General features: G+C 38.7%; 1 protein-coding gene across 3 annotated transcripts in view; it reads right to left on the bottom strand.

Annotated features, from left to right (window-relative positions):
- Positions 1-5,684: 5,684 nt before the first annotated feature.
- LOC310734701 (transient receptor potential cation channel subfamily M member 4-like) overlaps positions 5,685-13,284 on the bottom strand; it is a 34,321-nt gene continuing 26,721 nt past the window's right edge. For 2 of the 3 annotated variants that reach the window (XM_083557069.1, XM_083557070.1), the window contains exons 21-28: positions 11,167-11,299; positions 9,279-9,453; positions 9,021-9,186; positions 8,386-8,567; positions 8,154-8,286; positions 6,184-6,256; positions 6,007-6,100; positions 5,685-5,884 (exon numbers count right to left, since the gene is read on the bottom strand). In XM_083557069.1, coding sequence (XP_083413195.1) covers positions 5,859-5,884; positions 6,007-6,100; positions 6,184-6,256; positions 8,154-8,286; positions 8,386-8,567; positions 9,021-9,186; positions 9,279-9,453; positions 11,167-11,299 — 982 coding nt within the window. In that variant the 3' untranslated portion in view covers positions 5,685-5,858. Of the gene's footprint in view, positions 5,885-6,006; positions 6,101-6,183; positions 6,257-8,153; positions 8,287-8,385; positions 8,568-9,020; positions 9,187-9,278; positions 9,454-11,166; positions 11,300-13,284 lie in introns of those variants that run through there. The other variant, XR_014536118.1, reaches the window with a different exon arrangement.

Here is a 13,284-nt window from a genome sequence, read left to right as displayed (position 1 = left end):
AGGAATGTTGTGCATGCTAGCACAAGAGAAAAGGGCATGCACACATACACACACACTCACAGAATCACACACCCCACCCAGTCTCCAAAGCCTGTCGCAAGGCTTCAGTGAGCCTGACAGGTGATTGGGACGCTATATAAAGCAGCTCTCGATACACACCACAATCTAACCTTGACCTCTGAAACCGAAGCCAGGTTTCTCTGATCTACTGCTTTATTTCTTATTCAAATGGCATCTGTAGCATTTAATCACTTGCCAGGGCTGTAAAAAAAAAAAAACTCCTTTTCCCATGTGCCTTGCCACCTGTGTTGATAATAAAGATGATAATGATAATAATATTCTTTTTCATAAAATCTAATTGAATAATAAAACGAAAAAGAAAAGACATGTAAAAAGAACAAAATATAGTGATATATATATATATATATATATATATGGGACGGTGCTGAGAGGATTGGGCATCAGTCGAAGGCGGGGGCCTGCTTAGACTGCTGCCCCCGCGACCCGAATTACGGATAAGCGGGAGAAAATGAATGAATGAATATATATATATATATATATATATATATATATATATATATATATATATATATATATATATATATATATAGAGAGAGAGAGAGAGAGAGAGAGAGAGAGAGAGAGAGAGAGACTATATTCTATATATATAGAATTTATAATAAAATTTAAAATAGAATTATATTATTATTATTTGTGTATTTTATATATATTATATATAAATATTATTTGTGTATCTAGCAGACATATCAACCTGAAAAAAAAAGTGTGTTACAGTTTTCCTGGGGATTTGAAATGAAGGTCAATTGTGTGTTTTCAGCGACAGAAAAAGTTTAAACCATTCACGCAAAAGCTTTACAATTGTTTTCAACTGTTTTGGCCGACCCATCTGTCCTTCCAAATCACTTTCATCCTCTCCTTTGTCAGCAATTGTGAAATAAAAAAACAGTTATTTATTCCTAATACACCACCAGGCATAGCATTATGACCACCTGCCTAATATTGTGTTGGTCCCCCTTTTACTGCTCCCCATGTGCATCAATGAGCCTTGTCCGCACATGACCCTGTCGCCGGTTCACCACTGTTCCTTCCGTGGAGCACTTTTCATAGATACTGACCACTGCAGCCTGGTAACATCCTACAAGAGCTGCAGTTTTGGAGATGCTCTGACTCAGTCGTCTAGCAATCACTATTGGTCAAACTCGCTCTTTAAGGACAAAATGTTTACTTACTGCCTAATATATCCCACCCACTAACAGGTGCCATGATGAAGAGAAAGTGCAGTTTGAAATCTGATTGGATAGAAACTCCAACCCAGGAGAAACGCTATAAAATGAAGAGAGTAGACTATCGGGAATAATTGAATACATCTTCATGGACAAAAATATATTAAAAAGTAAGTTATTAATTCTGTTACAGTTTAGGCCAGCAGAGAAAGCCTTGTCGGCCACTGGTTTTACAAAAGTGTATCTCTTGCCATAATGTCTCCTAAGTTGCATTAAAGATAAACCTACCAACCTACTAAAAGCTTGATCTCTGTATCTTTGTCATCAACCACTTCTGAACTCTAATCCATTTGATTGTGAGCATGTTTGTTCATGTGTACAGATTAAGGAGATTAATGCTTCAAGCTAAACATGTTTATTTCTAACATCATTAAGGGAGGAAGGGAGGGAGGGGGAGAGGGAGGGGCATGACCTAGCTAACAGGTTGGAACTAAACAGGAGAAAAACAATGGAAAAAATGTTCCAATCTGTGAAATTACAGTCCAAGTCAATCCTCAATGTTCTTGAGTCTTTCTCCACAGTAGCTTCTTGGATCTAATGTGGAAATGTGGGGTTGAAACAGGTCAATTTGAGATAATCAAACAAAGTGTAATGTAATGTGCTTTAATGTAATGAAAGCATGTGTCTCTGTGATCAGTACATGTGATTATCTGATGACAAAGGGGATCATCATTCAGAGCTATCATCACCATCATCATCCTCATGCTCTTGAGATATGTTACAGCCGAGATGAATTCTTGATATTATTATTATTATGAATTTAATTCAAAGAAAGTTCTTCTCTAGTTCTTGTCTTTAGTTCTTTCTAAAGAGCTTTTTACAATGGACATTGTCTCAAAGCAGCTTTACACAATGTAAGATTTATAGAACGAAATACACATTTAAGTTAATGTGTCCGAAGTGGTAAACTGGTTCTGTTCTGTTTTTTTTTATCTACGTTTACACTCTACCACCTTCAAAATAGTCCCCTTGCACAGCAATACAGCACTCGAAGCGTTCTTCTGGAATGTGTCCTGGAAGTCTTCTTTTTGAAACATTCCAAGCTGGATCACCACAATGGTGTCAAAACGGCAACCTTTGAGCTGAGTCTTTATCTTTGGTAGGAGGGTAGGAGCCAAATCTGGCGAGTAAGGTGGGTGAGGAAGTGAGATTGTGTGGATTGTTCTCCGATGATCATCTTGCATGGGTTGCCGAATGGTTTAGACATTTTTGGGGTTTGAGTTAGTTAAAGGTCTTCCTGATTTCTCGTCTTTCAGTAATGTTCTTCCACTCTTGAAGCACGTGTGCCACACAGAACACCTTGAACGACTCTGCGTATGTCAAACGTATGTCATGTCAAACGTCTGTGTGGCAGACTTGCCTAGTTTCACACACAATTTCACATTTGCTCTTTGTTCTAACTTGTTGTCCATGATGAAATCGTTGACATGGTAACGCGCAACAGCACCAGTTAGAACCATTAGTCTCGAAACCTTTTGATGCCACCTGGTACTTATATCTGATGAGCAAGCCTGAAACAATTGAAGCAAGGAAAAAAACTCTTAGATGGTATGAGGAAAAAACCTCGGGAGGAACCAGACTTCAAACCCACCCTTATTTCCAAGAGTGTGATTTATAAACAAAGATTGTTGAGACCTACCCATAAGATTTTATATGTACTTATTGAACATCTCATTCCAAATTCAGTCTCCATTTGCTCTTATAAGAACCTCCACTCCTATAGCAAGATGTTCCACAAGATTTTGTGGACATTTATTTAACAGGATTTGTCTTTGTTTGGAAGCTGCAGTGTTAAATATATTTTAATAAATTGTTACCTCATGTTAGTGCATCTAAATTCTACATCCTGTACAAGTGTGTGTTTGTGGTAACGGTTTGCAGAGGAACCACATATCGACTGGAAATGTCAGGTATTCCAATACATTTCTCTAATTCTCCTATTTATAGTGACTTTTGGGAGGCCCTGTGCAATCTTTTTTATGTTTAAATAGGATTTTTGTTATTTTTTTGGAAGAAAGTTATATGGAGCCCAAATGTGACTTGACAGAAAAACTTGTGTAAGATAGAGACCAAGAGAGATGTTAACAGACCACCTCACCCCCACAGTCAAACATAGTGGAGGAAGCAGGGAAGGTTGGAGACTTATTCCAAAAAATGAAAGAAATTCTGAACCAGCATGGCCACCATTCCATACTTCAACATACACCATGCAATTCCGACTGGACTGCGGTTTATTGGAACCGACTTGACCATATGAGAAGATGACGAGCCAAAGAGTAGGTCCATGATCTGTAAGAGGTACTATCATGGAAAGGCCTGTCCAGTCACAGCAACTAAATCCTATTGAACTGCCCTTGGAAAAACTGCATCATAAAAAAACCTCCAACTAGCGAAGAACACCTTTGGCAAGTTTCACAATGATAAAGACTAACTGTCCAGGTGCTGAAACTGTGTAAGCTGTTCTTCATGCTAAGGGAGGATTTTTTAATGCAAATAAATTGGAACATCTGGACATTTATAGATTTGTTTGGACAAAGTAAATGGTTTTGCATAGAAACAAAAGGAATATGTAAATGTCTGTAAAAAAACACAAAAGTCTTTAAGTTTCCAAACTTCTGCAGGCACTATAATTTAAATAAGTCAGTGACAAAACTATTGGAACAGCAGGGCTAATTCATTTCTTTTTGTAGTAGACAAGGAAACATTAGGGTTTTGAGATCAACACATGAATATTAGAAGAAAGTTTTAAAGTTTAGCTTTTATTTCCTGGTTTTATATGTAAATTATATTTTTTATATTAAAAGATTTCAACAAAAGCAACTACGATCAAAAGAGAACCATCATTGAGGGATGACGAGCCGTTTTGAAGTTGACGAAAGATGAAAAATCGATCACAGGAGAAATTAAACACTGAATGGTTGGCCAAAAAATGAAAACCGAGAACTACGGTGAAAAAGCCAAAAATAGCATCAATAGCATCATGACATCAGTAACAACCGCAAGAAGGCAAGAGAGAAGGTATCACAGTCGGCTGTTCAAAGATAACTTTGAGAGCAGAAATATAGTGGGTAAACCAGAAAATTTTGAGAAACCAACATTAAGCTCAACCAAAGTGATGGAAAAACAAAAGTATGGAAAAGGAAAGAACAGTCTCAATCCAGCACAGTGGAGGGTGAAGGTTGGCATTTGGGGTAGAGTGTCATGGCTTCTGGAACAGAAACACTAATAGGTCTTATTAAAGTAACTAATAATCATAGCTGCAGAATGAATTCTGAAGTCTTTAGAAGAGATCTGTCTGGCAATTTACAAAGAAATATATCCAAATTAATCAAGAGGAACGTTATCCTGCAGCAGGAAAATTATCCCTGCCAAATAAGAGTGGAAACAGTGGTAGGTGTTAGACTAGACCTTAACTTTATTCAAGTAGAATTTCACCTCCTGGAAAGAGGATTGCAACGTGAACCCCGTCCACCCCACCACACATAAATAAAGTACAGCTGAAAGAACCTTTGGTAAAAGTCTAAAAAAGCATCACAAAAAGTCAATGCGTCGCAGGTTATTACACTCAAGAAATTTACACCCCTACATTACATGAAATTTATATTCATTTACTTGCTCAGCCCAAAATCAGGTTACCAGATACAAAAGTTTCTATGTTCTATGTTGTGTAACACATCTAGATATAAATACCAGGAAATAAATGATGACATTTAAACCTCTCCTCTCATATTCATCTTTTGATCTTGAACCCAAAATGTCTTTACAGGCAAAAATAATAATAATAAATAAAAAACATAAAATAATAAAAATCATGTATAAATGTAATTCAATTCAATTCATTTTTATTTGTATAGCGCTTTTAACAATGAACATTGTCTCAAAGCAGCTTTACACAGATAATGTGGTGATACAAATGAATAAGATGTTCTTTATAAGTAAGTTTGTCCATGATGAGCGTGCCGGTGGCGACTGTGGCAAGGAAAAACTCCCCCCGAGACGGCATAAGGAAGAAACCTTGAGAGGAACCAGACTCATGAGGGAACCCATCCTCATCTGGGTTGCACCGAATGTCCATTTATAGCAGATATACGATGTTGCGGGGTGCAGTGATGATGATCAGAAGCCAAAAGTAGTCCTGAGTCAATGTAAAGTCTGTTGAAATTAACTACAGTCCAAATTCATCCTCAAAGCTCCCGTTCTTACTCCGGAATTTCATGGAACCACCCAAGGTGTTGATGAGAAACCGTCCCAAGCTGCACAGAGTGCCTCCATATTTATGTATGTATTTTACACACACACACACACACACACACACACACACACACACACACACACACACACACACACACACACACACACACACATATATATATATATTCTCTAGCACTTTTTTCTGCACTCTTATCTCTTTTTTTAATAATAAAAAAGATAAACAGAAGAAGACTAAGACTGCCGAAGTGACAGAAGTACCACATTCTCATTAAATAGCCTGAACAGCAGGAATGCATCATCATCTACACCGCTATGTAAAAACGGAAGATAAGTGAAGCATTCTCACATCTCCGGGGTGGATGGGTTTACTAGAAAAGAAAATGTAAAAAAGAAAATTCCATTACATTTACATAGAAATATTACACTCTAATTTCAGGCTTTGGCACTGAACAAATGCAAACACGTGATGTCATCTGTGATGAACAGTCACCTTTGCGTGTAGGAGGAGGTTTGGTCGATTTTAGCACACCACTCTGAGAGAGAGCTTCAGCCATCCATAGCAGTGTCGATGAACAAAACTCCACCTGGAGGAGAAAAACAGCAAATAAGAAAACAATTGCCACAAATGATGACATCATATTAAGTTTTCTTTAATCAGACCACTAACCTCAGACTTGAGGTCTCTCACCATGCGGTCCAAATCCCTGATTTCGGTAGTCTGTTTGAGAACGCTATCCACTCTACACATGCAAACACACAGATGTACAGTAAATACACTATATGGACAAAAATATTGGGAGACCTGACTATGACTTTCCAAACTGTTATCGCAAAGCTGAAATTACAATTGTATATAATGTCTTTGGATGCAGTAGCATTAAAGTTTCCCTTTACTTGAACTAGGAGACCCCAAACCTCTTTCAGCAGGACAATACCTCTGTGCACAAAGCAAACTCCATGAAGATATGCTTCGCATGGGATTAATGGAAGATCTCCTGCTATAGAGCTCCAACCCTATTGAACACCTCTGGGGTGAACTGGAACACTAAATGCATTCCAGGCCTCCTCACCTCACCTACATCAGTAGCTGATTTTACCAACACCCTTGTGTCTGAATGAGCAAAAATCTCCACAAGCACAATCCAAATTCTAGTTGAACATCTTCCCAGAAGAGTGGAGGGAATTATAGGAGCAAATTGGGACTAAATATGGAATGTGATGCTCAAGGTGCATAGCATAATTGTGACCGTGTCCGCAAACTATTGCCAATATAGTGTATATAGTATAATAATATATAATATAACAAGTCCATGATTAAACTACAGAAGTTTGTGAGGTAAAAATTAAAACCCAGAAATTCTCATATTTGATTATTTTCAACTTTAATTCGATTCGATTCGATTCATCTTTATACTTACTGTGAAAAGTAGAAGTACAAAGCCAATGAAATGCACTGGTATAAAAAAAAAAAGGATGAATGAAATAAAATAATAACCATAAACAGGAAACTCTGTAAGAAATAAAAAAAACAATGAGGCCAGAGTGTGCACACAAGCGATGGTAAATCGAAAAAGTTAACGATGTGATGCGTCAAATTATGGCAAATTTATTGCCATTTGTATTGCGATGCATCGTTGTTGACATATTTGCGTGGAAAAAAAAAGATTTATTTACACATCATTATTAGTGGAAGCGTTATACTTTTATTTATAAACTTGCCAATGGTTTTTGACCGATATTTTCAACGTAGATCGATTTCTCCTCGTGTTTCACTGCTGCTACGTGAATCTGACGTGTCACAACGTTACGGAGACCGAGGCGTCTCCTGAGAGTCACATAGAATATACATTAACATGGCAGAAGTAGAGCTGCATCTTTCTTTCCATCGTATTGCATCGGTAGCTGCTTCATATGCATCTTCAATGAATGGCATTGGCCTCAGTTATGGAGTTATAGCGCAAACCCCTTTACTACTATTTACTTGAAACGGCTTTTGCCTATAATACATTGTATTTACACATAATTTGTGAAAAGTCTACCGAATTCCTTTGGTAGGAACTTTTTCATGGAAATGGAATGAAATTGGTAGGTGATAATGATTTGGCAATGAATATCACTGTGCTGATTTAACCTTAAAATCGCTCCAGGTTGATAGATTTGGAGAATCCCCAAGTGGGTGTCTTCCTTTATCCCACATTTTTCTTATATTAGGCTCGTCTGCTTCCATTTCAGTCCCTAGATTATTCTGTATATTTAAAACCAAAAAATGGTTTTAAAAAGATTGTCGGTCCCAAGCCTGGATAAATGGGGAGGGTTGCGTTAGGAAGGGCATCCAGTAAAAAAACGTGCCAAATCGAACATGCGGATCATGAATACGGATGATCCGCTGTGAGTGTGTAAAATTGTTCTTCCTTTTTCATCTAATGCAAATAAATTGGAAAATCTGGACATTTACAGACTTTTTACAGACAGAGTTTTTTGCATAAAAAAAAATTTACTCTCAAAAACCATAAAAGACTCAGTGTTTCCACTTTTGACAGGCTGTGTAGATGTAAAGAATGGTTCTCTATAGAGTATAATGACTATTGTCTGTAGAATAGTGTGTAGAATGTAAGGAAAACAGGTGGGAGCACTCACTTAACAGACATGCGCTTTAGTCTCTCCGTGTCACTTCCTCTCAACTTCTTTCCCTCCGCAGACAAGAAGTTCTCCTTCTGAATACGCTCCCATGTCATTAGCCGGTTGTTGGCTTTCTCCCTTAAGTCCACAGCTAGCGAAATAAAGTAGATGCTTTGTATTTGTAAAGAAAATACAAATAAATAAATAAATTATGTGTGCCCTCTTCTACATGGAAACGAAACAAGCCTACCGAACTGGTGCACCTTTTCCGAGGGCACCTTGCGGATGTTCCTCTTGATGAAGAGGTGAAAGTGTGAGATGATGATGAAGGGTGGAGCAAGACATGGCCGAGAATGATAGCTTACAATTACATTGTAGCGCTGGAACTTCCAGTATGTGTCACTCCGATCCTGCACCTTGTTAAAGGTGTAACTTAATAAAAGGAGGAAAAGGAGAGAAGAGGACTGGGGATGAAAAACTTGACCCATGAAGCAACATCTGTGTTTTAGAGATGCACCTTGATAATAAGTACAATGAGCAGAAGTTTGAAAGATGGATGGACAGACAGGCAGAAAAATAGATGTATGGATGGATGGACGGAACAGACAGACAGACAAACAGATGGATGGATGGACAGACAGACAGAGAGACAGACAAACAGATGGATGGATGGATGGATGGATGGATGGATGGATGGATGGATGGATGGATGGATGGATGGATGGAGACAGACAGACACATAGATGGATGGATAGATGGCTGGACAAAAACAGACAGATAAATGGATGGATGGACGGACAGACAGACAGACAGACAGACAGACAGACAGACAGACAGACAGACAGACAGACAGACAGACAGACAGATGGATGGATGGATGACTACCTGAACATAGCGATGAGAAGGTTAATGAGCAGGACGTTGGTGACCAGAAGGTAGATGACGAGTAAGGATACCACAAGCCAGTTATGGTGTGCTTCCCTACATGGTTCCATACCTGCGTCAATGAGTGTCGCATTGTCTGTGCAATTCAAATCCCATATATATCCAGCTGAACACACACAAAGATTAGAACCATCGATGAGCCTGACGCAGAACAATTAATTGCGAGAGTGTATGGGATTGCAATGAGTGTGAACATACAGTCTATCTCTTGCACGGGAATTTGTCCAAAAATGTGTAAATATGGTCTGTAGAATATACGGCGCAGTATCCTATCGGCGTCGGAGTCATAGGGATAGATCAGGGCCTGATTGGCCACTCCGTATGCCAACAACCACACAGCAAGGAAGAACAGAAAGAAGAAGATGTCCTTCATCTGGAAAGAAATAGAGGAAGGAGATTTGAAATGTGAACCTTAAGGATAACAGAATAATGCATGTTTGGGCTAACTGATCTATTTATTGGATATCATCATTTATTTCCTGATTTTCATGTCCCAAATACTCCAACAGGAGGACTTTTTTTTAGGGTCAAGCCAAATTTAGCTTGGAAAAGCCCTACTGAAATCGGACTACATTTATGAAGGTTCCTTAAGTCATTTCAATTAATTCAATCAAAATTATGTGTTTATCCGTAATGACCAAGCCAGTGATGCCAGGTGGCAAGAAAAATCTCCTTGAGACTTAATGAGGAAGAAACCTTAAGAAGATTCAGATTAAAAAGGGAACCCATCCTCATCTGTTTAACACCGAATGTTCATTATAATTCCATCCTTGTTGGAGGTTCACTGACAGACACTTGAATGTTCATAGCAACTGTTCAAACTATTGTAGAAGTCTGTTGATATTAATTATAGTCCAAATCCATGTCCATGGTTCCTCAGTTGCTGGATAACTTAATGGATCTTTAGACCTTTAGAAAGTTCCTGTGGAACCATTCTCAGAGTAGTCTCCAACTGACAAATACTCCAGAGGTGAGGCATCAGGATGAATCAGGAATATCTGAAAAAAAAGAAAGGGACAGCAACACTGGTACCAGGAGCCTCTGTGGGTTTTTTCCAATTTTGCTTTTGACTGATCTATTCGATCCAGTCTTTGATTTTCTATGCATATCTCCTGTCATTTTGGAAAGGGGTTGGATGGAGTTTTTTTTTCCAATTGGATTCTCTGTGCATCTGCAAATGGTTTCACAGGAACAGTCTACATTTCTAGAAGAGAGCAAGTAGCAGAAATCAAACGCTGCCCGAATAATGAAGCAAAACCGCAGGGTTTCTTTAAAAAATTTGGGATTACTGCTTTACAGTACTGTGATTTACTGCTTTTTTTTGTTAGAATGTTGCTTGAACTCTGGTTTGCCTCAAACAGAAATAAAAGCCAGTTTCTTTTCTGTCTTGGACACAATGTTGTAAACAAAGCATCATCTAATAACTGCATGAAATTTTTGCTGCTGTCCAAGGTCTAGAATTGTTCCACTGAAGAGTAAGAAAAAGTATTATAAACGGATAAACTAATCCAATATGCATTGGGCATTTGTGTCATGTTGAGCTGTGCTAAAAGGATTCTGCCATTTGCCACACAAAGACATTTTATCCAGGGGCCATGTGTGGGGCAGCAGTGCCGTGATTGAATATGGTTTTGTAAATGGAGGGCGAGCCAGAGGAAATAGGTGGTATGCACCTATGCATGGTTTGACTATGTGACAAGAACTTTAAGAAAACCAGAGGTATTTCTTGGAAAAAGCACTTGGTTGCACTACCCTCTCCAGTTTGTATCTATCAGATGACAGGGGAGCGTTATCTAGTAAGTGGATGTGAATTGTCTAAACCAAAGTAAAAAAGGACGTCAGAGCTTAAAGGAGTAAGGAATGTTCTCAGGAACAACTTGTTAAAATGCCAAATTCTGGGCACAAGGCTTGATGGGGTTATAATATAAATGAATGTAAAAATCTATTGGATCTTGAGTCTACCCAAAAGACACAGGCTATCAAAAAAATACACTTAACATCAATTCACCCCCTATTTTTTTGTTACGTGACTGGAAACCTTAGATCTACAGCAATACAAATATATTTGTTTCCTGCCATAGCTTACCATCTTGCCCACTATGATAATTTTTGGCCCAAGCTGCTTATGAATGGCAAAGATGTGGATAAGTCGTAGGCTGAACACCATGTAGTCAAAGCACAAGGCTGCACGGCCTAAGGAAAACGTCTCGGCGAACATCCTGAGACAAAGAAGCCAGCAATTGTTGTGTGAATGACATGGACAGAAATTCCTTTTAAAACAAAAAATATATATATATATACTGTACAGTACAAGAAAATCTAATCAAATTTTATTTATAAAGCACATTTAAAATCAACTTTAGTTGGCTAAATTCCTGTACATGATAGTAAATGGCAAGAAGTAAACCAATAATACAAATTCTATATGATTAAAAGAGTTTTAATCGAGGATTTAAATTCAGCTAGTGTAGAAGCTAGGATTTCCTCTAAACTCCTTTTTGGTCCTTTTCATCAGAACCAACATCTGGCAGCAAAATTTCACCCCAAAGCATAAAACGTACTTTTTTCCCTTAATTTGTCACACAATGTTGTAAATCAAGCATCATCACATGACCGCATGAAAAGAAGTAAAAAAATATTATTACAGATAAACTAATCCAAAACTAATTGGGCTTTTGTGGATTTATGGATTATGATATTTGCCACCCAAAGATACAGAGGCAGTACCTTGTCACTTGAATGCATCAGTCACATGTGCCATAATTTCTTTTGCATTTAAATTTAGATCTACTGAATAAATCAAAAAGACCTTCATCTCGTTTTCAACTGAAATGACCAGAAGCGGCCATACAACATACAGTGGGTACGGAAAGTATTTAGACCCCCTTAAATTTTTCACTCTTTTTTATTTTGCAGCCATTTGCTAAAATCATTTAAGTTCATTTCTTTTTCTCATGAATGTACACATAGCACCCTATATTGACAGAAAAACACAGAATTGTTGACACTGTTGCAGATTTGTTAAAAAAGAAAAACTAAAATATCACATGGTCCTAATTATTCAGACCCTTTGCTCAGTATTTAGTAGAAGCCCCCTTTTGATCTAATACAGCCAGGAGTCTTTTTGGGAAAGATGCAACAAGTTTTTCACACCTGGATTCAGGGATCCTCTGCCATTCCTCCTTGCAGATCCTTTCCAGTTCTGTCAGGTTGGACGGTAAACGTTGGTGGACAGCTATTTTTAGGTCTCTCCAGAGATGCTCAATTGGGTTTAAGTCAGGGCTCTGGCTGGGCCATTCAAGAACAGTCACAAAGTTGTTGTAAAGCCACTCCTTCGTTATTTTAGCTGTGTGCTTAGGGTCGTTGTCTTGTTGGAAGGTAAACCTTCGGCCCAGTCTGAGGTCCAGAGCACTCTGGAGAAGGTTTTCGTCCAGGATATCCCTGTGCTTGGCCGCATTCATCTTTCCCTTGATTGCAACCAGTCGTCCTGTCCCTGCAGCTGAAAAACACCCCCACAGCATGATGCTGCCACCACCATGCTTCATTGTTGAGACTGTACTGGACAGGTGATGAGCAGTGCCTGGTTTTCTCCACACATACCACTTAGAATTAAGGCCAAAAAGTTCTATCTTGGTCTCATCAGACCAGAGAATCTTATTTCTCACCATCTTGGAGAACTCCATGCGGGTTTTCATGTGTCCTGCACTGAGGAAAGGCTTCCGTCGGGCCACTCTGCTATAAAGCCCCACTGGTGAAGGGCTGCAGTGATGGTTGACTTTCTACAACTTTCTCCCATCTCCCGACTGCATCTCTGGAGCTCAGCCACAGTGATCTTTGGGTTCTTCTTTACCTCTCTTACCAAGGCTCTTCTCCCCCGATAGCTCAGTTTGGCCGGACGGCCAGCTCTAGGAAGGGTTCTGGTCGTCCCAAACGTCTTCCATTTGAGGATTATGGAGGCCACTGTGCTCTTAGGAACCTTAAGTGCAGCAGAAATTTTTTTGGAACCTTGGCCAGATCTGTGCCTTGCCACAATTCTGTCTCTGAGCTCTTCAGGCAGTTCCTTTGACCTCATGATTCTCATTTGCTCTGACATGCATTGTGATCTGTAAGGTCTTATATAAACAGGTGTGTGGCTTTCCTAATCAAGTCCAATCAGTATAATCAAAAATTTCTGGACTCAAATGAAGGTGTAGAACCATCTCAA

This window comes from Silurus aristotelis (genome assembly GCF_946808225.1).
Source record: "Silurus aristotelis genome assembly, chromosome: 12".
NCBI lineage: Eukaryota > Metazoa > Chordata > Actinopteri > Siluriformes > Siluridae > Silurus > Silurus aristotelis.
Note: the sequence above shows the minus strand (reverse complement) of the source record. Positions and strands in the feature narration are given on the sequence as shown.